The sequence below is a fragment of the Lissotriton vulgaris genome, chromosome 4_1 (genome assembly GCF_964263255.1).
Source record: "Lissotriton vulgaris chromosome 4_1, aLisVul1.2, whole genome shotgun sequence".
Lineage (NCBI taxonomy): Eukaryota > Metazoa > Chordata > Amphibia > Caudata > Salamandridae > Lissotriton > Lissotriton vulgaris.
The window spans coordinates 176,767,454-176,794,958 of NC_141691.1; the positions used below are offsets into that span (position 1 = coordinate 176,767,454).

The following is a 27,505-nucleotide window of genomic DNA, read 5'->3' on the forward strand; positions in this document are numbered from 1 at the left end:
AAGGGCATGTCTGTGTGTCACATGGCATAGGTGTACATGCACAGATGTGCATGTACACTGGAATTCGGTATTTTACCACCCAATAGGATTGGGTGGTAAATACCGACTCCTAAAGGGCCTGTGGCACTCTTTGAAGTGCCAGCTACATTTGGATTCACCGAATCGGTAAATATAACGATTCGGTATGTTACCGAATTGGTAAATTTACCGATTCGGTAAATTTACCGAATCGGTAAAAAATAGGCCCCCTACTTTAGAAAACCCTAATACCGGTCGTTTACGTCCGAATTCGGCCGTTACCGACCGGTATTCGGGCTCCTACATCTAGCCCTTACTTCCTAATCCAAACGGACCACAGACCTCTCAGATGGCTAATGCAAATGACAGGTGAAAGCCCCAAACTGTTAAGGTGGTCCATCTCCCTACAGAGAAAGGACCTTACAGTGGAACACAGATCTGGGACTGCCCAGTCCAGTGCAGATGGACTTTCAAGGTTTGTCCATTTAGACAATGAAGACTCTCTTGGGAAGTTTAGTCTCAGTCTCTTTCATTTGGGGGTTTGTAGGAAAGTGCCCCTTCTTGTATGGTTACCCCCTAACATTTTGCCAAATACATGATGCCAACTTGACTGAGTGTGCCCTGGGTCCCTGCCAAATCAGGTTCCCAGGGCCTGTGTTCTTTCCCAAAACTGTACCTTTGTTTCCACAATTGGTTCATCTCTGGGCCACATGTAAGTCCCTTGTAAAAGGTAACCCTGGCACTAAGAGCTTTGTGACCAGAGATGGCCTCTGAGGGCAGCAGCATGTATTATGCAACCCCCAGAGGCCCCTAACCTGAACACCCACACACTGTCATGGCAGACAGTGTTTTGATACAGACTAAACTAAAGAGTCGCCATTGCACACATCCCTGGGTGCCATGCCCACCAACACTACCTGTGGTATGGGTACGTCGTCCCGCTAGCAGGCCTTACAGCCCTTAAGGCAGGGTGCACTGTACCACTGGTCAGGGCATAGTTGCTTGAGCAATATGCCCCTACAGTGTATGTGAAAACACGCGTTATTTCCCTTAGGAGTAACGTCTCCAGTTTGGTACTCCTTTTTGTAATTTTCAATTGCTTTCAATAAAACATTCTCTCAAAAATTTCAATTTGTGATTTTGTTATTCCTTTGTCATGTTAATACTATTTAATCCATAGTATGTCATTTAACAATATCATTTCAATTGATTTCCGCACAATGCATTTCGGGCTGGAGCCCTTCTTCAGGTTACTTGATTTCTGAAAGCATAGACTATCTAACTTCTATAAAAACTGTTTTAAACATAAATGTTATCACACTTATAAAAGGCGAACATCAAAGAACAGTCCAACATTATCTATCTTGCACAACCTAATGCATACCATTTTATCATATTTGGTGGTGTATAGTGCGCTAGTCCTTGTCTAAACACAATCAACACTGTGCTCATACTTTAAGAGTCGTCTTTGTAATGTGCAATAAGGTGCCCGACTGGTGCTTTTATTCAACCGTTAGTGAACACGTACGTGAGCTTAAATGTGGGTTTGTCCTGACAAAAATGTACCTGCTGTCCGCAAAGTAAAGACCAATGACCAAAATTCTGTTAAGAAAAAGGAAAAGAAACAGATGTGCGACAGTTAATTAGCAATATTAACCACGCTGGCACTTCGTTTACAGAAAAACGTGTAGGTCATTTAAAGCCGAACATGCCTCGGCGTCTCTTACCAGACTGGCGTGTAAATGCGGTGTACGAAAGTTTCCCGTACGCTCGCGTCACTTGAACAGATCTTTCCATCGACAAATTTGTATACCTATTCCTCCCTTTCTGGCAGCATTTAAATGCTGCACTTTCTCAATTCTGGTCACGTGACGCGCTTGCTTAGTAAACACTATAGAGATACTACTGCATGCTGAGAGCAAATCAGCTCGGTGCAAACCTAACTTAAGAATGTGAAATAACGATTAAAAAAAAAAATAGAATATTAGAATAACACAACTTGCGTTGTGTTGAATACTAGATCAACTCTGTGGAAATACTACAGTGTTTGAAAAATCACACTAAAAGCGAGGTGCTCACCTTTCAATAAAGATTTTCATTTTGAATCAAAAAAACTATCGCTTGATGTGTGATGGCGAGGTATTTTGATAGTTGAAAACGTGTGCTTATATCATCAATTGTGGTGATTAAACCCAAAAATAAGACATAAAAACATAAGAAGCCCCATCATTCATATTCTCATAATACACATTTACACTCAACATTTCATTTCCATTGTTGTATGCACAGTGTAACCTCTACATCATCCTATATAAAAACTAAATTCTAAACATTTGTTTAGTCCTTTTGGTTGTAATGCCGATAGATAATTTATCCAAAATGTCTCTCTTCTCAATAAATGTTGGTTATTATCTCTTCCTGGCAGTAATGGCACTTTTTCTAAGATACAGAATCGCAACTGGCTAGGATTGTGGTTCTTCTGGTTAAAATATACTGCAACTGTAGACTTAATGTTTCTAAGTCTTATATTACTTTTATGTTCGAATATTCGTGTCTTACATATTCTTGAAGTTTTTCCAACATAAATCAGTCCTCACGGACACTTTAACATATATATCAAATTGCTGCTGTCACATGTTCCGGTCACCTACAGTGTATGTGCCATTCCAAGACATTGTAAGTGCATTGAAGCCACTTTTAGTATAGGGGCTGGGAGTTTGTTATTACAAACTTCACTGCACCTTGGTGGCACCACTGAAAACGAACTGAGAAGTTTGGTACCAAATGTCTCAGCACAATAAACCCACACTGCTGCCAGTGTTCGATTTAATGTAAAATGCACTCAGAGGGCATCTTAGAGATGCCCCCTGAAAGACGACCATCCCTGGTGTGGTTCCTGACTGGCTACCAGCCATCTGCCACGGACAGACATGTTTCTGGACCCCTGGGCAGAGAGCCCTCCACTCTCTGGGTCCAGAAACAAAGCACATCCTGGACAGAGGTGTCCTGCTTCCTACCCCAGGTTGGCCAGAGTCTGCAAAGGGGAAGCTTCAAAGGCATGCCGCCTTTATTAGCTACCCTCAACCTTTGCTGCTGTAAACAGCTGGCTTCCACTGGTTCTGACCCACACTTTGGGCAGTAGAATAGGTGGGAAAATCTAGTAAGAAAGGGAGGTTTGCCCACCTTTCCAACCCCTTCCCTCATGTAGGGGAGGCAGAGTGAAGTATACATCTCAGTCCCCTCCATCTTGAGGATGAGGGGACCCCCTCCAATCAGGACTAGGTATGTCCCCCCTCCCATCGGAGGTTCACATGGGGGTGGATTTAGGCATCCCAGGGAAGGGAACCCATTGGTCCTGACCTGTAAATCTAGTATTTATGGACTCCCCTGAACCTTGCTCTTTTGAGTTGACGATCTAACAACAAGAAGGACCGAAGATTTGTGCGACAGTGGAGAAGAAGACAACCACTGACTTGGCCCCAGCCTTACTGGCCTGTCTCCTCCTTCAGAGACCCTGCTTCCAGAATCCGGTGTGGCCTGCAGCCAGCAACCTCAAGAACCCCAGAGTGGTCACCGGATTTGCCTAGCAAAGAAACCACCTCCAGTCTCTGGAACCAGCCGGATCTGCAACACTGCTCCACTTTGCACCAGACTCCCATAGGCAGCAATTGAGTGACTCATCTCTCCTGTGAAGTCTCCTCGGCGATCCTGACCTCGTCTGCATTGGTGGCCATTGCAGACCCCATCTGCATTGGTGACCTCTCCTCGATGCCTGCAGCCTCCATTCGAAGGGTCTCCCCTACCGCGATGGAGACCAGCTGAGAAACCCCAACACCACAAGATACCCCTGCACCCTTCGCCCCCGACCAAGGCAAGCCCAGCTGACGTGCCTAGGTGTCCCCCAGCGATCTAACTTACCTGCCCAGCAGTTGCAATTCTCTAATGTGCGATGCCCTTTTGGGATGATACAGACCAAAAGGCCTTTTCCCGTTCGCAAACGGGCCGATTCTAAGAATCGGCCTGTTTGCAAACAGGAAAAGGATTTCATACATATGTCCCCTAGTTCTTTCGACGATCTGCATTGACCATGCCCAGACCCTCTCTAGGGAGGTGTTGATGTTTTTTGCCACATATGCCATTGAGCATTTTTGCCCCCAAAAAGGATTGGATCTACGTCTGATTCTATCTAGTATCTCAGGGTGTGGAACTTGTTTCAGCATAATGGCCATGAGCAATTAATGCTTTCCTTGGAATTGCATAAGCTGTCTCGTTAGAAATATCTGCATTTTGTGGTGCATTCTATTCATGACCATTTGTGGGCCCTCCTTTTAATTTTACATCACCCTCTTGGGTATTTACAAAGGTCCTTGGCTAATCTTTGCAGGGTAGCAATGCATGTAAATGTAAATTGATACTTGTATAGCGCACTACTCACCCGCAAGGGTCTCAAGGCGCTTGTACGAATACCGCTGTGGAACCCATCCTGGCTTTCCCTGTGAGGCAACCACTCCTGGGCACCCCCAAGGTGGAGGCCAGGCATCCTTAGCGTTGTGGGGGCCGTTGTGGAGATTAAGCAAGCTATTGCCCAGAGTTGCAGAGTGGGACTCCATTATTGGAATAGGCACCGAGGCGAGAATGATCAGGTCCGTGGAATTTTGAGCCCAAGACCCGCCGAGGAATTGAACCCTGGTCCCGGGCTAGACCTCTGCATCAGGGTCTGCCGCTCTAACCATTGAGCCACACTTCCTCACTACATGTGTTTGTACCCTCAACAAGTGGCTGTGTTGCAGGGATTCTGCTCCTACACAGAACTCTGCACAGAGACCAAGGACCTCAGTGAATTGTGGTGGACCCAAAAACTCACCTTAGTACCTAGAAACCCTAACCAGCTAGCATAAATGTCGCATTAGCTCTTCGTCCTATAGCAAAGGAACCAATGATCAGACAACTCAGAACATGCGACTTAGGTTATACTCAGGAATGGTGGGAAGCAAGAACACTCTTTCGTTATACTTTCATACCAGTCCACAACCGGAGTAAAGAGAATCACGGGAAAGGTTAAAATATTTATTTTAACAACGTGCTCTAAGATGCAGTATCTTTACTAACATAAGCAGACATATGATTAGAAATAATATGATCAGTATTGTTATAATCCCATAAAACACACAAGGAGAAATCATATTACAATGATGGTGAAAACAGGACTTATAGTGCCTAGTGTAACACCCTCCCTAGCTAGGAACTATGCTTTATTTATTTATTTATTTTATTTATTTGGAATTTTGTATAGCTCGTAGTTACCCTCGGGCATCCCAGCGCTTGTCTAGGCAGCAACAATAACCACAGAGCCAGATCAGTCACATCACATAGGAAATAGTTGTGTTTTCAGAAACTTCCGAAAACGAAGAGTGCAAGTCTCTAAGCGCATCCTCAGCGGAAGCGCGTTCCAGAGAGTGGCTGTGTGAACCGAAAATCTTCTACCACCAGTACGGGCCTTATTGACCCTAGGAACCTGAAGCAGATGTTTCTGGTCGGAGCGCAAAGCTCTGTTAGCTTTATAGGGCACCACTAAATTCCTTAGGATGGAAGGTCCCTTCCCCTGGAGGATTCTATGTGCTATGCAAAGAGCTTTGAATTTAACCCTCTCCCGCACTGGAAGCCAGTGCAGTGTCTTCAGGGCCGGTTTAGCTGACTGCCTCCTTGGCACGTTCGTCAGCATCCTAGCCGTGGAGTTTTGGACCCGCTGAAGCTTACTGAACGTTGCTTCAGGGGCGCCAAGGAAAATAGCATTGCAATAGTCGAGCCTTGAAATAATCAGCCCCTGAATAAGTAGCTTCCTCGCTGTCAAATGGAGGAGAACCAAGACTTTACGAGCTGAACGGAGGAGCCCGAAACAGACCCCTGCCGTTTTCTTAGCCTGGGTCTTAAAAGAGAGGTCTTGCTCCAACCAAACCCCCAAGCTCTTGATCTCCTGCTTAGGGCTGGGGAGCTCGCCCTGGCAGCTAGGCCAGATGGTCGAAGGGAGTGAGGGAGTCTTATGCCCTAGCAGCATTATTTCAGTCTTAGAACCGTTTAATTTAAGCGCCGATTCACACATCCAGGTGTGCACTTTGGCCATACATAGGCGCAGCGAGTCCGGGTTCTTCACCAATTGGGACAATGCGACCACCAGCTGAGTATCGTCAGCATAGCTGACGATTTTTATCCCAAATGGGGCCACCACATCCTCCAGGGGGCCATATAAACATGAAACAATGTGGGGCTTAAAGAAGAGCCCTGTGGCACCCCACACTGGAGGGGGATAGATGTTGACCGTTCGCTGCCTTCCCAGACCTGATAGGACCGGCCACACAGAAATGACCGAAGCCACTGCAGCGCCACTCCTGCAACCCCCACATTGGACAGCCGTTGGATCAACACTTGGTGGTTCACAGTGTCAAAAGCCGCACTGAGGTCCAGGAGGATCACTGCCACTGACCCTCCTGAATCCAGAATCAATCAATCAATCAATCAAAGCATTTATATAGCGCACTACTCACCCGGAGGGTCTCGAGGCGCTAGGGGAGGGGGGGTCCGCTACTGCTCGAACAGCCAGGTCTTGAGCTGCTTCCTGAAGGCAAGGTGGTCCTGGGTCAGGCGGAGGTGGGTCGGGAGGGAGTTCCAAGTCTTGGCGGCCAGGTAGGAGAAGGACCTTCCTCCTGTGGTGGCTCTTCGGATGCGGGGGACGGAGGCGAGGGCGTGGCCGGTCGATCGAAGCTGGCCTGTGGGGGCGTAGAAGTTGAGGCGGCTGTTGAGGTATCCTGGGCCTTGGTTGTGTAGGGCTTTGTGTGCGTGGGTGAGGAGACGGAAGGTGATTCTCTTGTTGACCGGGAGCCTGTGCAGATCTCTCAGGTGTCCGGAGATGTGGGTGCGTCGGGGATGTCCAGGATGAGTCGTGCAGAGGCGTTCTGAATCCGCTGGAGTCTCTTCTGGAGTTTGGCAGTGGTTCCGGCGTAGAGGGAGTTGCCGTAGTCCAGACGGCTGGTGACGAGGGCCTGGGTGACCGTCTTCCTGGTCTCGGTGGGGATCCACCGGAAGATCTTACGTAGCATGCGCAGGATGTTGAAGCACGATGAGGAGACGGCGTTGACTTGTCTGGTCATGGAGAGGGAGGAGTCCAGGATGAAGCCCAGGTTGCGTGCGTGGTCTGTTGGTTTGGGTGCGTTGCCCAGGGCGGGGGGGCCATCAAGAGTCGTCTCAGGCGGAGGGTGAAGATCCCAGGATGAGGACTTCCGTCTTGTCCGAATTCAGTTTCAGGCGGCTGTTCATCATCCACTTGGCTACGTCTGTCATCCCTTCGTGTAGGTTGGCTCTGGCGGTGGCGGGGTCGTTGGTGAGGGAGAGGATCAGCTGGGTGTCTTTGGCGTAGGAGATGATGTTGAGGTTGTGTTGCCGTGCGATGGCTGCGAGGGGGCTCATGTAGACGTTAAAGAGGGTTGGGCTGAGCGAGGAGCCTTGGGGAACTCCGCAGATGACTTCGGTGGCTTCTGATCTGAACGGGGGGATGCGGACTCTCTGTGTCCTTCCGGCGAGGAACGAGATGATCCATTCCAGTGCCTTCTCCTGGATTCCGACGTTGCTGAGGCGCCGCACTAGGGTACGGTGGCAGACAGTTTCGAAGGCCGCGGAGAGGTCTAGGAGGATGAGGGCCGCTGTTTCTCCGTTGTTGAGCAGGGCTCGGATGTCATCGGTGGCTGCGATCAGGGCTGTCTCGGTGCTGTGGTTGGCCCGGAAGCCAGACTGCGAGAGGCCGAGGGATCCGTTTGTCTCGAGGAAGGCGGCCAGCTGCTTGTTGACGGTCTTCTCGATGACTTTTACAGGAAACGGGAGCAGCGAGATGGGGCGATAGTTCTTGAGGTCGGTGGGGTCGGCTGATGGCTTCTTTAGTAGAGCGCTGAGTTCGGCGTGCTTCCAGCTATTCGGGAAGGTAGCGGGGTTGAAGGAGGTGTTGATGATGTCCCGCAGGTGGGGTGCGATGACAGCGTCGGCCTTGTTGAAGACGTGGTGAGGGAGAATGCTCCTGGCTTCCTCAACGACAATAGGGCAGTGTCTGTGCCCTGCCCTGGCCGAAAACCCGTTTGTGACTCTCGTAACAGACCGTTGGACTCCAGAAATATATCTCTTAGGCTTGTGTGGGGGACCCCATACCTCCAAGATCAGCAGAAGTGTATCACATCAGGATCTGCAAAAGCTCTCGATCTCTCTGGAAAACGTGATTCTTCCAAGTGTCTGCAATCATGCTTGCAGTAGAGTCCAGAACATTCAGGCTATGATCCCAACACTTCTAATATGCCTATGCTAACATAACAGTGTGCGCAACAAGGCCCAGCCCTCACTCTACCCTGCCTTGATCGGAGAACGCTCAATAGCGGGGGCAATATTTAAGAACGCAGAGTTCACGTTCGAATGAGACAGAACCATGTTCAAAATTTCGCCAAACTGGATAATTGGGAGTAAAATCCGAAATATTAACCACAAAAAAATTAAAACCCAATAGGGGTGTATAGTGTCAAAACACAAGAAATTCGTAAAAGAAATGAAGGGAAAAAAATTCATCAGTCCAGTATGTGTCTATGAAGCAGAAAAAAATTGTAACTTCAATCCAACAGCGTATAGGCACAGTACGACCCCAGAGTAGGAGGTAACGTCCGCATGGGCAGCGGCATTCCCTTCGTGCAGATTAGGATGTGACCGCCAGGGTGGCGGTCACATCCTCTATCTTTAACATTGCGGCGGGTGCAGCTTAAAGCTGCACCCGCCGCAATGTTAAAAATGCATACATTGCATTTGTATGCAGAAAGCGGCAGGCCCTGCGCGGTGCCTGCCGATTTCTGCATACAAATGCAGGGGGGGGTACCATGGGTACCCCCCATGTGCACCCCCCAGCCCCCTTCACCCAGGGGGCCCGCAACGGGCCCCCGAAGTCACATCCGCCGCCGTGGAAAAGCATCTCTTTTACTCTATCCTAATATGGCTGCCGGTGTCTGATAGACACCGCCAGCCATGTTACAGCTTTTCCGCCGCGGTTGTAAGTCAACTGCGGCGGAAAAGCGGCGGACTGAAACCTGGACCCACCAGCCATCCTAATGTGGCGGTGGGTCCGCAGAGGATTTTCCACATCCTCCAGGCCGGCGGTGGCTTCTGCCGGCCCGGAGGATGCGGAAAATCCTCCATCCTAATCAGCCCCATAGTTTGTAATGAAGTCACAAGGCCAGAACTTACTACTTTAAAAAAGTGTGCCAAGCCTGTGGTCGAAGAGCCATTGAAGATAGTGTGAATCAATGCTCTAAAATGGAGGGGGAGATCTGTGTTTAGTAGGGCATGTACCTCAGTACGAGTATTAACTATGTGAAGGACGAATGTTTCATGCGCAGATGTAAGGGCGACTTCTTTTTGAGACAAAAGAGCCCTTATTCAACTCATCTTGTTGAACTCTGCTCTCAAGGTCGGAATGGAAGGTCAGATGGATATATCGAGCTTCCCATGTGTAGGAGGAAACAGCACATTCTTACAACAGACTACCCGTTAGGAGACAGTCACTATGTACAGTATCCCTACCAGCATGCCACAGCAATCTTCATTATTTAATAACAAATAACTACAGTTTGCTAACAACGTGAAAGTAGATGTAATAGCCGGACCAGGTGTACCTTTTAAAATACACGCCAAATTCGGCGCTTCCGAATTACACGAGCCGTGCAATTGTATATTCCTACAGACCAATGAGTGATTGGATGTGGAAGTGCAATCTTCACCTTTAAAATACACCTCTTTACCCTCCCTCAGACACCTATAGGTGAACGGAAGAGACCAAACCTCATGGAGGTATGGGCTACCCAATGGTTCATATCTGCCTATGGAATAGTGCTTCATACAAGCTTCAAATTTAAAGAGGGAAAGGTAGCGTTATTAACCCATAAATAAGCCAAACTGCAGAATTTGTTTGGGCCATAGAAAATGGTAAAGATTCTAACTTTTCAATATGCAAAAGCTAAAATGTAACATCTTTCATTGACATAAATTGTTGTTTAACAGTCAGATTAAATGGTAAAACAGCGAAGAAGTGTTCATATAGTTCCAAGGCACTTTCCCAGCTTTCAACATTTGTGAAGTCCATGCAAACTGTATAATAGAACGCAATTGATTTTGACCATGGTACAAAACTGAGGCTTAATCTTGCACAATATCAATAATAGAAGAAACAATATTATCTAATTTGTAAATTTGGGAAGAAAGTGTGTTAATGCTATTATCTACAACTGCAAGCACTATTTCTAAATTAGCTTGATCAATAGCTCTTAACCTAGAAGCAGCTTCAATTTGGGACAGTTTCCAAACTTCATTGTAAACAGCATAAATCCATCTTTTGGATCTGCCTGCTGCTGGACATTTCACAAAGTCATTCAAATCAACATTATTACACAATTTGGACAAATGAAGCTTAACTGACGCTAAAGTGGAGTGTTTGAGCCAGTTCTGACTTAGCTTGCCTACAGAATAGGTAGTGACACAATGGTCACTCTGAAAACGGGGATCCACTCTATCCTGTGTATAGCCAGGGTCCAAACCCAGAAAACGATGCTGGCTCGAATCGGCACTTTTTTGCCATAACAGCCAACCTGGGGATCCAAACTGGAAATGTAAAAAGATGAATTTAGTAGCAGAGTCTGTAAATCACTGAGGGACCTACTGGTGTAATTGTTCTAATTGGGGTAATCTCCCAAATCATGAATAGAGGGGGCATTTAATTTTTTTAGATGTAGCCAATCCAAAGCTTGTGGTTTGTGAAATAGTCGAGTTCAGAAACAACATATGGTTCAGGATGGGACATGTATGATGCAAAGCCTCAGTGCCTTGCACTTGCCAATTTTGAGAACCCCAAACAGATTTAAGATCACTCGTACCTTTCCAAAGCTCATAGCCCCCTATTGCCAATTGGTTGATAAAGGACTTTGAATATAATAATTTAGTGTGGCTAAGTCCAACTTTGAAAGAGGACTTCTCAGTCCTCTTAAAATGAAATGCATCTGGGTTTTATTGATTAAAATCAGTAAAATAAGAAATCTTTTGCAAAAGAGTTTTGGAGCTGCCCTCAACAGGTGCAGTACAATGTTCCCATCATGTGTGATTAACCACATCCCTAAACATGTTTGTTTTGTGCAGAAAATGATTACCATAGTGTTGGTAACAAAACAAATCAGCATAATTTGCAGAGTCTAAATACAAATCTTCAGCATCAAAGGCAGCATAATATTTCAAATCAGAAAACAGAGCCTCAACGGCTTGGACGTCCCAGTCATCAGAGCGTATATTTTGTTTGACCACATCCCCCATCGAAATACGAAGTGCATTAGGGACAATAATAACCTCTGTGGGACCATGAATCTGAAATTTTACAGCATCCCATACAATCCCATCTAAGACAGGCGAAGCAGTGATATTCACAAAAGTCTGGTTCCTCTTCATGATGTGTGATGAGGAGTGAGGTGCTAAAGTTCCATCAATCATTCTAACTGTAGATCTTTCTTTATCTTAGTGTCCATTCACAAGACAGAAGAAATACACCACATATCCAATGGACATGAAAAAAAAAATGAAAAAAGCACTAGCCAAATGTAAGTCCAAGGGGGAATTAAAAAATGTTTTTTTAAACCAAACAGTAAAAACTGAAACCTTTGATGGCGGCTTGGATGTGTTAGAGTCAGTGTCAAATGAAAAACTTGACTGACTAGCCACACACGTCTGCAAATCGGGCATCGAAGAATCTGTGGGGTAAGTGTACTCAGTATCATCAAGAGGATCACCAGCCAGTGGATTCAATGAAGGAGTCATAACTGTATTTATCTCAATGGCAACATCAGAACTGGTGGTAGGTAATGGAGCCAAACCAGAGTTTCTCAGCATCGCAGGACAAGAGACCGCAGGTGTCATACTAAGAAGAATCGGCCACTTTGTGTAGTTTGACATTGTCAATGGAGATGTACCTGTTTTCCTTATGACCAAGTAGGACCACGCCAAGTACAGGAACTGGAGCACGATATGAGGGGCCAAACTCCTTCTTGTTCTCGACCTTCTCTCGGACCAGTTCACTAACTCGGGGTATCCAGCCAACTACCGGAATCTGAAACGCAGCATCAGATGTGGAGGGCAAATGTTCCTTTGCAAGACTGTCTTGGGTCTTTTGTAGATTCTGGAAAACAACACAATGTTCATGTGCGTCAAAGGGAACGGCAGACGCCGCCTGGTCTAGACCCTCAAGATCCGTAACAAACCTTTTGATACCAAAGAGCATTTGGTATGGGGTCCGCCCACCCATAGACCTTCTAGGGAGATTATTAAGTGCACGCTGAGCGCTATAGAGATGGGCTAGCAAGTTCTGGCCTTTACCTAAAACCTTAGCTGTCAAGGATTGCTTTAAGTCATGGTTCATCCGCTCCACAACACTATTGCCCTCAGGCCTGTATGGAGATAAAATTTGACTTGGACCCCCAATGAAGCCATGACATCCTTGTACGCCTTAGAGGTGGTCCAAATGAAAGGTACCACAAAGACACGCAAATCCCTTATGACAATGCGGGCATCAGCACTCCTTTGTGGCCACACCCAAACAAAACGCGTGCAAGAATCAACTGCAACTAAGATGTACTTATACGCAGTATCAGAGGAGAAAGGATCACAGTGATCTAAAGAAACACAACCCAGTGGTTTATTAGATAATTACAACTGTGTCTGGGGAGGGCGTGCAGCACTTGAAGGTTTAATCTGTTGGCAAATATCACAATGAAGGACATCATCACACATTTGTTTGTACAATCTGCACCACCAGTAATGCTGTTGTAACAATGATAGTCGCAGAGACGCCGCCATGGGGAGGCCATTACTTCGTGAGCCACTATAATCAGCGTGGACCTGTGGTCCACGTTGGGAATCAATCTGTCACCAACGTTGTTAATTCTCACTTAAGGAACTTTATCAGGACTTAAGTGATAAAAGTATTTGGAAGGGAAACCTCTAGGGTAATTACTTCCTTTCCCTGTTGCATCAATAGCTGCCAAGATGTCATCATCAGTCTTAGTTTTGGAACGTGTAACTGCTGCAACTACATATGTCGCTACTGCTGTCTTCGCCGCTTCATCTGCGAGACTATTGCCAACAGCGTGAAGTCCAACACGCTGGTGATCAAGTCTATGAATTACAAACACGAGTGGGAGCCGTTCTTTAAGCTCAGCCACTCGAACCCAGATCATTTTATTGTACTACCTTTGGAATCACAATACTCATTTTAAGTCCAAAAGAACAAATTGTCATTGTAAGACTGTACACAGTAATAAGAGTCACTTACGATAAGAGTAGTCACACTAGGATCAGCGTACTCTAGTGCAAGCAGTAGAGCACGGAGCTTGTACAGTCCCCTAATGTCTGTGTATCCACAACATTGGACTTGAACTCTCCATTCACCATAGTACCAACCACTATTGCGCAGTCCGAAGAATAAGCGTGCTTGAATCGTCGCTGGTTGCGCCGAACCGTCAGTGTATATGATACAATGGAAATCCTCCAGAAGGCGCATGGTCAGAGGAGCCTGATGAACAAATTCATACTGCAAATACTCCCAGTCTTCAAAGAGGAGTCAAAAATGAACGTGACTTCCGGAGATGTTAAGGACGTGGCCCATTGTATCCACCTCGGGTGCAAAGCTTTTGAATTTGGTACACTGGCTTTCGTCACTGCCTCCAAGGCAGGATACGGAGTAACAACCAATATGCTTTTCCCTGCAACAGTGCACGTTCTTTCAGAATTGCCATTTGCACTTCTGTCAAAACTTTTTCCACAGTGGAAAACCGCGGGGTCAGCCGAAGTGTACAAGTGTGACTTGTAAGTGATAGGGACTGTGTCACCTCATTAAAAGTCAGGTAGGTGAAACCCACCGCCCCAGGGACGATTCTTATCACCAGGTTGGTGTGGTTATCACAAGTCAGTAAGAATTTAGATTCTAGAAGATCAGCCTGCAAAGATTGCAAGATGGCTGAATGAGCAGTCCGCCAACACGATTTTTTGAAAGTAGGCTGTACCAAAGCGTGAAGAGGCTTAATACGCCGGGCGTATTCAGGAATGTAAGTAAGCCCGAAATTCAAAAAGCCCAGTAAAAACTGTAGTTTCTTCAATGTTTTAGGAGCGCACAGCTGTGCGCATTTCTCCAAGAAGTGAGGTGCTAAACCTCGACCTTCATCGTTGAGCTCAAAGCCCAGGAACAACACTGTACTCAGCAATGTGAGATTTTGCAAAGTTACATTTGTAACCAAAGGCCGCAAATTGACAAATTATGCGGTCAGCGCGACACAGATGCGGCCATAATTCATTGTCTGTGAGATAAATGTCATCCACATACGAACATGCATCTGGGTCCAGCCTCTCCAAAAGAGAGACTATGCGGGCCGCAAAGACGCCTGGACTGTTCTTATAGCCCATAGCCAATCTTCTGAACTGGCGTTGTTTGCCACCACAGGTAAATGCTGTCCATTGACTACTAAGAGAGGACAGGTTATGGCCGAAAAAACCATTGGATATGTCAAGCGTGGTTTTAAACCTTTTACCCACAAGACTATCCACAAGGGCAGAACTGTGAGTATTTTGTACTTCCCAGGTCCGACAATGAGTGTTAAGTGCCGGTAATCCAATACCAAACGGTACGAGCCATCAGGCTTACAGTAAAAAGAGGGCTATTCATCGAAGAGCGCACTTTTCAGTCACACCTTGATAGTCCAATTGTTCAAGGATTTCTGCCACGGGAGCTTTCGCTTCACATCGCATGGGAGGCTGTGGCATAGACCACAATGGTATCTCATGTTGGGGGGAACATTTTTCCCAGCCACAGTGAGTACGGTACTAAGCCGGTGCAAGCACCTTAGCCCAATCTTCTGCAAAATGCAGAGCCTGCTCCTTCAGCACAGTGTGTGCGAAAATAGGGAGGATCACTTCATCCCCTTGTGGAGCTGCTAAAACAAAAGGTGGGGGCCAATCAATCATAGATAGTAGTTAGATTCTCCCAAAATACCCCTTGTATAGTACGTTGTATGTCACCTTCAATTAAAAGGACGATTTTAAAAAGTCTTTCAGGGGGAGCCACTCTAGTGTCAGCTGTCTCAACAACAACGAACATATCAGTTGCTGTCCCCTTCAGAAGTGGACGCAGCGCACCCCGCTCTATGGTAATTTACGCCGCGCTGTCCAGCTGCCTCAGCGCCCATGTCAGATTCTGAAGCTGCGTTCTCACTATCTGTGGCATACCTCGCAGTTAAAGCATCAATTTTCTTTTTCTGAAACTGGAGTCTTTGACATGGAGAGTTGTCCTGCTTGCCTTTACAGTCTGTCTGGCGGGATTGCTCTTGTTTTACACCCCATCCTCTGCCGCTGTCTCCTCCACCGGTAGATGAGACCAATGTGTCCTGTAAAGATCAGAAACCTGAAAAAAAATCAGGTGACTTATTAGTAGCCCAGTCACGCAAATCGTATGTGCGCTCTCTAGACGCAAGTTCTGGGGAAGTGGAACGTGACCCCTGTTTCTGTTGCTGTCTCCCCTGTTTTTTATTCTTGTTCCAATTCTGCTTTGGAAAATTGGGGCGTTCATCCTTATCTGATTTCGCCTCCTGAGTTTGCTTCTGCACTGCTTTGGCAAAAGGCTTAACACCCAAACTATTACTGCCAATAGTCTTATATGCCACTGTAATAATTTTCGGCAACTGACGGGGTTTATCGCATCGGGGACATTGCGCAAAGCATTAGACACCTGGAAGCTTACAGCATCTCCCTTGACATTAGCAAGGACCAGATCGGAAACTATGTCAAACACGCCTATGAGTCTCATTCCCAAATCAACCGCTGCCTCCGGCCCATGCTCGTCCTGAACACGCTTAAAGACGGAGGGAAGGACAGCCATGGAAAGCCATGGTCGGAGTGCTGAAGCACTTAGCATAAACTGCCACAAAGATTTTACCCCAAGTATCACAATCAGTCACTTCCGGCACTAAGTCTTTCTGCAAACTAATAGTGAGAATCCTGCGTTTTTCAACAGGAGTCGAGTTACGAAATACCTCTTCCAGTTGGTCAAATATCTCCTCAAGCCAAAAAGGCATATCATCCTTTTCCAGGGGACACTTGCCATAAACGAATTAACAATGACAGGATTAATTTTGATCCTGACTGGTCTAACTGGACGCGCCACTGCACCAGGTGCCCCGCCCTGGATGTTGCGGGTCACAAATTGAACTAGAGCCCGGTGCACTCTAACCAAAGAGATATAGAGCACATGCAACTCTTCAATAGTGACTACGTTATAACACGGATGCAGCGTGTAACCAGCCAAAACCCGCCACGTGGCCCCTGGAATGGACAAAGGGCCCAACCGAACCGATGTTAAAGATTGGGGAAGAGCGCCATCAAACCAAACGCGATGCTGCCAAGGATTAATAGGGATCTCCAGAGTCCCATATGGGGTGTATTGTAGAGGCACCGCAGTGGAAGTATAAATGGGAAACGGCCCAGAATTAGCGTCAACAGCAGGAAAGGTCACCCAGGAGTAAAAGAGCTCTAATGGGTATGCTGCCTCAGCACTCACCACAAAAACAACAGCTAAACCATCTACTGTGATGCCAAACGACAGTAAATGATTGCAGATGGCCATCGACTATGTTGCGGGATGTAAACCTCAGCCATAAGGACACGGAAAAGAACAAGTACAATGCAAAGAAATGTAGCACAACTGGGCAGTAACTCAATAGAAACTGTTTTAAATTATCAAGCTTGAAAAGACCTATATAACTATAGGTAGGTTTACCTGTCACCACTGTCAACCGGAAACAATAGTGAGGGGGTCGTGGATTGATATAAGCACTACTTGAGAGTCCCAAAATAAGACCACTAAGTTGGGTGCGCCATGTTGCAGGGATTCTGCTCCTACACAGAACTGTGCACAGACACCCAGGACCTCAGTGAATTGTGTTGGACTAAACAACTCACCGTAGTACCTAGAAACCCTAACCAGCTAGCCTCAGTGTCACATTAGCTCTTTGTCCTATAGTAAAGGAACCAATGATTAGACAACTCAGAACATGCGACTTAGGTTATACTCAGGAATGTTGGGAAGCAAGAACACTATTTGGTTATACTCTCATACCAGTCCACAACAGGAGTAAAAAGAGACACAGGAAAGGTAAAAATGATGTGCTCTAAGATGTAGTATCTTTGCTAACATAAGCAGACATATGATTAGTAATAATGTGATCAGCATTGTTACAATCCCATAAAACACAAAAGAAGAAATCATATTACAATGATGGTGAAAACAGGTCTTCTAGTGCCTATTGTAACACCCTCGCTAGCTAGGAACTATGTTTTTATAAAATATAGAAGGTCTCATAGGCTTGTGTGGGGGACCTCATACCTCCAGGATCAGCAGCAGTGTATCACATCAGGATCTGCAAATGCTCTCGGTCTCTCTGGAAAAACGTGATTCTTTCAAGTGTCTGCTATCATGCTTACAGTGCAATATTAAAGGCGCCATAATCGCGTTAGCTGCTGCTGCATGTGTGTTATGTCTAAAACATGAGCCTACAGCTATCTTGTTATGATAAACTTAGAGGCTTTACCACTCACTGTGCAGATTAGGGCTGCGATGTAAGTCTAGGGATGTTGAAAACAAACCATTCTCATGTGAAGCATTTCACGCAGCCTAACTTACAATAACAGCTATATGTAGTGTCGTGTGCAAAAGCAGCAAAATGGTAAAATGTTGTTTAAACTTCTAATAAGCCTATGCTAACATAACAATGTGCGCAACAAGGCCCAGCCCTCATTACAGCTGTTGAATGTGAACTTGCTACAACTAGTTTCAGACCACCTACAGAGCACAAAGTGGCTGGTATTTAGCCTGGGGTTCTTCATTAACAGGTCAAGCCTCATCTACAACCCACACAGAGACTGCTCTTTATTGGGGCCATCTTCGACGCAGTCATCTTGAAGACCTTCCAGATGAGTCCAGAACATTCAGGCTATGATCCTGACATTTCAAGTAAAAGCTATTATTCCATCATTGACAGTTTTGCCATTGCTTGGCCTGTTAGCTTTCTGCATCCTCGTGGTGCTTTTTGCCTGGAAGCACATGTGAGCTTGTTCATGGAATTGTTGTCTGAAGTAGGCACTGCTCTAGGAGAGCTTTTTGGATAAGTTTGACATCTCCGAGGAGACCTCTCAAGATTTTCAGTGGTGGATGACGAACAGCTTCATGAGTTATTGCCAGTGCTTCTTCATTCCTCCTCAGTAGGTATGGTTGTAACTGATGCATCATCCCTGTGCTATACGTGCCACCTATATAAAGAGAGGATTAAAATTCTCACCCCACCTTTAGAGCAGTGTGCCACATAAAGGTGTGCTTCATAGTTTGCCCTTAAGGTGCTTCTGCTGTCCGTAAGGTGCAAATGGATTCAGGTGCTCACTGACAATATTACTGCCATGTGGTACTGCAACAAACTACGTGGCTTGTACTCCCACACTTTCTGTGCTGAATCTCTGAGGTTGTGGCGTTGGCTGGTGCTCTAATGAGATCTTGCTTTTGCTTTTCAACATCGGAGTAGACAAACTCTGGAGATGTCATCTTACCGATGGCAGTTAAAGGGGTTTTTGACTAGTGGTAATTGTCTTCAGTTGACTTTTTCACTATCTCCCAAAATGCTCACTGTTCCGTCTTTTGTGCTGTTGAGATTTCTCTTTGAGGATCTCTAGGAGACAAGTTGCTTCTTTGGTGGGACTTTGGCCTTCTGTACTTGTTTTCCATCACTGCGGCAAGACTTATCATCAACCTCCCCAGAAGAGCCCACACCACACCCCACCTCAAAAAGCTGCACGAGCTCCTGATCCAGAAGAGTTGCCAGTTCAAGATGCCGACCCACGTATACAAAGCCCTACACAACGAAGGACCTGAATACATCAACAAATGTCTGAACCTCCACCAACCTACCAGACACCTACAATCTGCTTCCCTCTTTCGTACAGACCCCACCCGGATCCGCCGAACCAACAGCAGGGGACACTCTTTCTCACACCTGCCAGCCAAGGCATTAAATAACATCCGCCTGTACTTCTGGAATGCCCTATCGATCCATCAATTCAGGAAAGAGCTAAAAATCTTGATGTTTGAATGAACAAACTACTGCACAGCAGCCTGCTTCTGCAGCTCCTTTAGACCCACACAGGTGATTTGCAGTGCTATATAAATGTCTAATTGATTGATTGACTGCCTTTGATCATGCCTTTTCTGAAGACTGTGAGGTGGGACTTGAGCGCAGGTCCATGTTTGTCCCAACACTGGGCCTGAGTGGTCTGCTAGTCAAGCTCCTGATATTGACTATCTTAGCTCCTGTTTAGTTTCCTCTTTGGGAGGATCTGCTATGTCAGCAACAGAGTAGGGTGTTCCATCCAAACCTTCAAATTCTAAGGGATACGTCTACCTACAGAATCCTCATCTGAATAGCACCACATGCTAGACTGGACCCAGAAACTTTTGCAAAGATCTCCCATTGAGGTAGGGGCTCTAACTCCATCACAGTGCCAGAAATGATAACACTGTGACATTACTGGAGCCAAACTGCACCAAGACCGGTACACAGACATCAGTTCCCCATTTCTGACTCCCCCTTTGGCTCCAGTTCCATCAGAGGAACAACTAGGGCTTGGAGGAATATGCTTTCTCCAAGTCAGCAACATATTTGGGTCTGAACTGGATCCTTCACAAGTTCAAGAAAGCAACACAGCAACACAGCAGATTGCAATGCTGTTGCTTTGCTGCCACCCCCTTCCTCAGAAACGGCGTACTACCTAGTGTTACAAAACACAACTGGGTAAGACACTCCACTGGACATTGACATTCAGCGTCAGACGTCATGGCCTTCCCAACGGAAGGGACCTTTTTCATATTGTTCTTAAGAATTTGGGTGAAGTTTCGATAGAATCCAGGTCCAACATTCTTATGACAATCCAGCAACTTGCCTCCACCTCTGCTGAGCTTCTTCTGCCCTTTAATGAAGTGCTAATAGAGCTAGTTAGAGACAAATGGTAGAAACATACATCCGCCTCGACAGTCAACTGCAAAATGGCCATCTCCAGGTGATTGGCTTTTCTGAGAATTCAAACCATGTCCATTAATTCTGGTTGTGCAAGCATCATCCCGTACTAAACAAAATCTGGGGGCTTTCCCAGCTCCTCCTCCTGATATGGATTCAAATAAGTTAGAAGCTGTAGAGAAGATGTTCTCAGCAGGTAACCTGGCCCTTTGTTCCCTTGATGTTGTCTATCTCCTGGGCAGGCATACTGATGGTATTTAGGACAAGGCAACAACACCTACTCCAAACTTATCAAACCCACCTGAAGATCACATTGTTAAGGTAGCTTGTCATAACAAGATGCATCAAGGCAACATATTTTGGGTTGGGATTGCTTGGACAGATTTGGTAGCTTGGGCCAGTGACTACACAGTAGCCTTATTCAAGCATGCTTGGCTTTGGTCTGCGAACATCTCCAGGGACGTCCAGGCCGTATTGATGGATATTCTCTTTGATGGGCATGCCTTTTTGGGGACAAAGCAGAGGCCTTACAGAAGATTAAAGCCCAATCTTTGCGGAATCAGTCACCTCCTAGGTACTACAAACAGGCCCTATCCAAGCTCCCTTTCTCTACTACTCTGCAAATGCGCCTCCTGATGCACTACTTGTGGGGCGATGAAGTCCCTTGGATGTTGAGGGTCCTTGTGGGCCAACTACCCCTTCTGTTACCGCCAGTAAGTCCCATACGAATATGTCTCTTCACAAGGCATGGTGTTACCACAATGTAGGTAACAACGAGGTTGTTACAACAACCGCGTTGTTACCATGCATGGCTTTACATCATCGCAAGTTGTTTCTACGACTTGCACTAGATGGCGCGCTGGACTTAGGAATAGTATAAAATACTATTCCTACTCCAGTTAGCGCAACAGCAGGGAATGTGTTGGATTTAAAATTGAACACATTCCCTGGTGTTGTGCGCCATCTAGCACAAGTCGTTGAAACGACTTACGATGTAATGCCAGGCTTGGTAGCAACACCGACAATGTAACATCCGAGTTGTAACCTGCCCGTGTGTATTACCCGCTTTTAAACTGCTGTTTCCCAGTCCCACATACCTGGATTGCTGAGAGGTTGTTGGGGGCCATGCTCCCTTTCTACATCACTCTGCAAACAGGCATCTTGGTGCAATACTAATTGGAAGATGAAGTGCTCTTGGACACATCACAACCTTAGGTCTTCCTTATGGCCCTTGTCTGGGTATTATCATACACTTTATTTCCATCTTCTAGTTATGTTTTAAAGATACATTGATTTTTTTGGGCACATTGTTGCCAGTTCTATAGTGATGTCTGTGCGCCGGATGGCACTTATACGACTCCACCGACGTCACAACCGGAGTCGACGTCATCTCGGGGTCATAGGGCGCAGTCCCCCAGGCAACCCGAGGGACTGCTGAAAACTTTCTGGATCCAATCTGATTCCTGGGAGAATTTAAAAGTTAAGGAATCTGCTGCTAGACTGTGTCTCTACCAGATAATATATTACCAGAGGTAAATAACTTGTTTATTGTTAATAAACAGTTCATATTAATGACAATCACGATTATTTCAAACTATTTGTACCAGCATGCAATTTGCGAGTGTGAGACTGCAAACACCTTTTCATGGTTTGAAAAACATATGTAACAAGTGTTAAATTCTTAGCAGGGACTGCAGATGTCAAAATTGTTAAATGTATCACACTAACAGGTCAAGAGTAACTGTTTCATTCCAATTGTATGTATTGTATTGTGGCATACTTGTATAGCGCGACCTGTCACCACCAAGGGCATCCTGGGGCTTTGACCCATAATCCAGCGAAAACAGTAGCTCAGCCTATCCTGGGAAAAAGATGAGTTTTCAGAGCCTTTCTAAAAGCTAAGAGATCTTCAAGGCTTCTCAAGGATATAGGCAGAGAGTTCCAGAGTTTGGCTGCCGCTACTCTGAACGGGCGGCCACCCATCCTCACTCTCTGGAATCGCGGGACTACCAGTAGCCTGGACGACGAGGAGCGTAGAGCTCTAGATGGATGATACCAGGCAAACATTCGCCGCAAAGGGATGGGGCCCAGGCCATGAATAGCCCTGAACACAATACACGCTGCTTTGTAGCGCACCCGCAGATGGACTGGCAGCCAATGAAGTTCTCGCAGCGCTGCCGTAGAAGAGCTATGGTAGGGGCGAGAGAGGGCGAGTTTGGCAGCAATATTTTGCACCCTTTGCAACTTGCCCAGAAGTGTTACCGGGGCCTCCAGAAGTAGTGCGTTACAATAGTCAAGTCGACTTAGGATGGTACAACGCACTACTTCTGGTCTGGCTTGCTCAGGGAGGAGAGGAAGGACCTTGCGCAGCATACGAATCAGCATCATACATGTAGAGGTGGTCTTGTTTACATGTAGATCCAACTGCAGGTTAGGCCCAAAAGTAACGCCTAGATTGCGCGCTGATTGTGCCGCAGACACCGTCTCTGAGAAGGACGGAGGCCAGAAGTCGACTGGGAGATCTCGAGGAACTCGATCGGTGGAACAGTGCAAGACCTCTGTCTTTGTTCCGTTGAACTGTAACGAGTTCAGACGGAGCCATTCCGCTGTCGCCTGCATGCACCGGTGAAAAGTCTCCAGTGTGACTGCATCCTGTCCCTCCAGGGAGAAGACCAGCTGGGTATCATCCGCATAATTAAATGCGGAGATACCAAAGGATTTAATGAGCTGGACTAGAGGGCGGAGGTAGATATTGAAGAGTATAGGGCTGATGGCTGAGCCCTGGGGTACTCCTTGTCCCACTCTCCGCTCCTCTGAACTGAAGGGGGGTAGCGAAACCCGTTGCTGACGGCAGTCCAAGTAGGAGATTAACCAATCCCTGGCCTTGTCTTTGACCCCGCATTCTTCCAGCCTAGAGATCAGGGTGGGATGGCTGACCGTGTCGAACGCGGCCGACATGTCGAGCAGCACCAAGAATGCTGCCCGACCGCTGTCGACTCGCGCCCGCAGATTGTCTAGCACGGTCACCAGCGCGGATTCCGTCCCATGCGCTAGGCGAAAGCCGAATTGCGTCTCATCCAACCAGGTGTTCCCTTCTAAGAAGCCGGACAGAGCGCGGGTAACCAATTTTTCCATGATTTTAACCGGAAAAGGGAGCAGGGAGATTGGCCGGTAATTAGAAAGGCAAGCAGGGTCGAGCGTAGGTTTTTTTAACAGCGGAGATACCACTGCCTTCTTCCAGCAACTTGGTACAATAGCTGTCTCAAATGACTGGCAGCAGATGGCATGCAGGGGCTGGAAGAGGTCCTCTTGAAACACCTTCCATAGTTTTGGAGGAAGAGGATCCAAAGGCGAACCAGATGAAATCGTCAGGGCTAAGTCGCCGAACTCCTTCAGGGAGGGAAGGGGGAAACTACTCAGCTGGGGTCGACTGGCCTCGCTCGCCGGAGCTCCCAAGCTGAGAGCCGGCTCCAGAGAAGGAGAAAAAGGACTACTCTGCTGGGGTCGACTGGCTGCACTCGCCAGAGCTCCCAAGCAGAGAGCCTGATCCAAAATGGGGAAGGGGGGCTACTCAGCTGGGGTCGACTGGCCTCGCTCGCCGGAGCTCCCAAGCTGAGAGCTGGCCCAAAAAAGGAGGAAGAGGACTACTCTGCTGAGGTCGACTGGCTACAATCGCCGGAGCTCCCAAGCAGAGAGCCGAGTCCAGGGCTGAAAGGGAAGAGCTGTTCAGCTGGGGTCGACTGGCCACAGTCGCCGGAGCTCCCAAGCTGAGGGCCTGATCTAAAAGAGGGGAAGGAGAGCTACTCAGCTGGGGTCGACTGGCTTCCGCCGCCGGAGCTCCCGAGCTGGGGGGCTGCTCATCTGGTCGGGGTCGACTGGAGGGCGTGGCCGGAGCTTCCTGACAGAGGTGAGTAACCCTCTGCAGGGGTCGACTGGCCATCTCCTCCGGAGCTCCCTCCTCAGTGGTGGAATTCCGTGGGTCCTGCAGACCTGCTAGGATTTTACGGATTTTTTCCTCAAAGGCGTCCGCAAGAGAGTCACAAAGAGCTTGCGATGAGGGGACTGCACTAGCCACACACATGGGGTGAGCAAGGTCCTTAACGATTTTAAAAAGGGCCTGTGCCTTGTTTGGGGCCTGATTTAAAGTGAGTTCAAGAAAGGTCGCTTTCGCTATCTTGATTTGAGCTTTATATTTATGCATAGCAGACCTAAATGCGATTTTCTCAGAGTCTAGGTACTGTTTCCTCCAGACCCTTTCTGCGCGTTTACAGTCAAGTTTGAGCTGGCGTAGTTCGCTCGTGTACCAAGGACTGGCTCGGTTCACCCTCCCTCGTGACTTCCGAAGGGGCGCCAACTTATCCAACGAGCTAGATATGGACTGACAGAAGAGAGTATAACTTTCTTCGACTGTATTACCAAGCTTAAAGTCCTCACCTAAAATGTTCGGCAATGGAGCGATGTTGAGGATACGGGACCAAGGTCTCTCTAGCTTAGCTAGAGGTAGTCCAGCCTTTCGCGAAGTAGCGTCCTCCGGACAAAGGGAGAACCTAATCAGAGAGTGGTCCGTCCAGTATTGGCACTTGATGTCCACTAATGATACCCATTGAGGGTCCGCAAACACCAGGTCCAAAGTATGGCCTTTCCGATGCGTGGAAGCGTTCACCAGCTGTACTAAGTTGATATCTATACAAGCTTGGCTGAGAGAGAAAAATGCATTGTCCAGCGAGCTGCCTGCCCACAGATTAAAATCTCCAAGAATTGTAACAGTCCTTTTTGATTTATTGTTTTTACTGTGCTTAACAATTATGCATTGAAATAGAAAGCATATAAGTTATACATTAAAACAGAATGACGGACATGCCTTTTGAGCCCGAGATCAAGGTCCTGATGACCGAAGCACGTCAAGCATTTTTACTTTGTGCCATCTGTCTGTTGTGGAATTAAAATTGCAATTTGGCAGCTGACCTCCAGTGCGGTCCTTCCTTCCCGGATGTTCTGGAAGTATGGAGATATTGTTTGTGTGTGTGTGTGTGTGTGTATGGGTGTGTGTGTGTGTGTGTGAGAGACATCAAAGTGCAGCTCTGGCAGTCAAGCAGAGAATAAGGTTGAGCTGTTCAAAGTGTTTGCGTACAGCCTGGTTTATGAGGAATAAAATACACTATTCGATATTACAGAGCACTCAATTGCAATTTTAAACAGTAATCTGTTTTCTGAAATGTTGCTTAATGTTTTGCTACAGTTAAATACGGTAATATACGCATCAACTTTTCGGTCTTTATGAATTAGGACATTGTTAATCACCTCTGTATTCTTAAATGTTAAATCATCTATTTTAACTACTTAATGTTTTTTGATATACTATTTGATACTCCAGCCTAAAATAATCACAAATGATTTGATTAAATTCATTTTTTAGACAGCTGAAATGGCAGAACGGTTAGAAAAACTTGGTGAAAGTTCCCTCAGAAACTTCACAATGGATACTGAAATAAGCTTATACAAGTTTGAAGGTGAAGATTATCGAGAAAAACAAAAGGTATTTTCATACAAATATGAAAGTTCATTGTGTTATGTTTATAATCATAACTTTATATATCTAAACATCTTGAATTTTATTTTGTAAGTTATAATAAATAAAGACATCAAACAGAAAAATAGCCACATAGAAGTGTATACATATTTAAGTTGTTACATCATTAGGATGCATTATGTTTAGGAGTAAAACCATTGACCATTATTAAAGGACTCTGTTATTACAGTGAATAACTTTCATCGTTACATAGAATGTGAACACAGTTAAAAATGACAAACCCCGCCCAGTCTGCACTTTATGTGCATATGTTGAAGCCACATACCCTAGATGATCAATTTTTGTTTCTCAACAGAAGTGGAGTTTTCACAGATTCACATGCTTGAATCTTGTCCCTTGAAACTATGGCACAGAGCATATACACTTAACTTAAGGAAAGGTTTGAGAACCATTTAGCAATACCAAAACAAATAAAATTTCATGAGTGATGTACTTTGTGAAGTCATAAGCAGTGCATTGTGAGGGCGTAAGTTATAGCTACTTTAGTGAATTTTACTTTTTTTAGTTTAAAACATTTATCTTAACTGACAATATCACCTAAATATAACTTCACATTAACCTTTGTTTTTTTCAGTGAATTTCTGAGGTTCTTTTAATGTAAAGCAACAATATGAAGAGATGTCATTTTATGAAAAGCAGAATTTCTATCTTTGTCGAAGGATCAGAACCCCAACATATAAAAGGCTGGTCTATTGGCTTTAGCAAAGAGGGTCAGCACATAATCCTATATTAAGCAGACCTATTAGCTTTGTCAAAAAGTCACAACAATAATTTATCAATAGCCATATTTCAAAGATTGCTTCTCATCCCGCTGAGTATATGATGATATCCGGACACGGGTCTAATCATGCTACACTGTGATCTAAACACAAATTATCGCATCCACAGAAGATATATTGGCTGTTTAATTCTAGCAACTGGATCTAACTGGATCTTACTAACTAGGACACACAGGCGGTCCTTAGGGCTTGAGGCCTCTTCTCTTTCATCCCAACGTCCTTAAACTGACCTACCACGCTGACCACACTCATGATGTCCATTACCCTGGCAAGCCACATACGGCATCATTAATTGCCCTGAAGAAGCATTGGCTGTTTCCAAAAAACGCAAACCAAGCGTATTTGAAATAAAGATACACAAATGCGTCAACCAACGACTATCGATTGTTTTTCAACTTGTATACGGTGCAGCGCTTTACCTGTTAATAATTCATATTGCCTCTCAACCACCCTCTGTGTATGTTTCTATTTGTGATCAAGGGGCAGCTGATCTTTTGAGGTAACAAATATTTGTATACCATGTGACTGACCCAGGTAGTGCAGTTTCCTATAGCCCGGCTGCTTTCCCATTTTGTTGATCATATTTTCAAAGTGATCTTTGGCAATGCATGATAATTATCACACACATTTGAATAAAGCATTTTAATTCCAAGCAAGTATAAATGTGTGTTTAAGTCTGTAGCCATGGAACCAACCCCAAGGGGTCCCCACACTCCAACTGAAGAGCACACAGCCCCACCTCTAAGTGCATTCAATCAATCAATCAATCAATCAATCATTTGTAAAGCACACTACATTAAAATATAGTTGTAACCTCTCCTTGGGTCATGGGTCATGTATTTAGTGACCTAGGAGACTTCTGTGCAAATAAAAAACTTTCCTTGGGGACTGTTGTGCTACTTGCACCCCCACTAAACGTTTTAAAATTGAAGGTGATGCCTCTGTCCTTACTTAGGCTACCT

General features: G+C 46.0%; 1 protein-coding gene across 2 annotated transcripts in view; it reads left to right on the forward strand.

The window, feature by feature from the left end:
• SMARCA1 (SNF2 related chromatin remodeling ATPase 1) overlaps positions 1-27,505 on the forward strand; it is a 2,209,746-nt gene that overhangs the window by 1,709,981 nt on the left and 472,260 nt on the right. For both annotated transcript variants that reach the window (XM_086918497.1, XM_086918496.1), the window contains one exon: positions 25,591-25,710. In XM_086918497.1, coding sequence (XP_086774623.1) covers positions 25,591-25,710 — 120 coding nt within the window. The remainder of the gene's footprint in view (positions 1-25,590; positions 25,711-27,505) is intronic.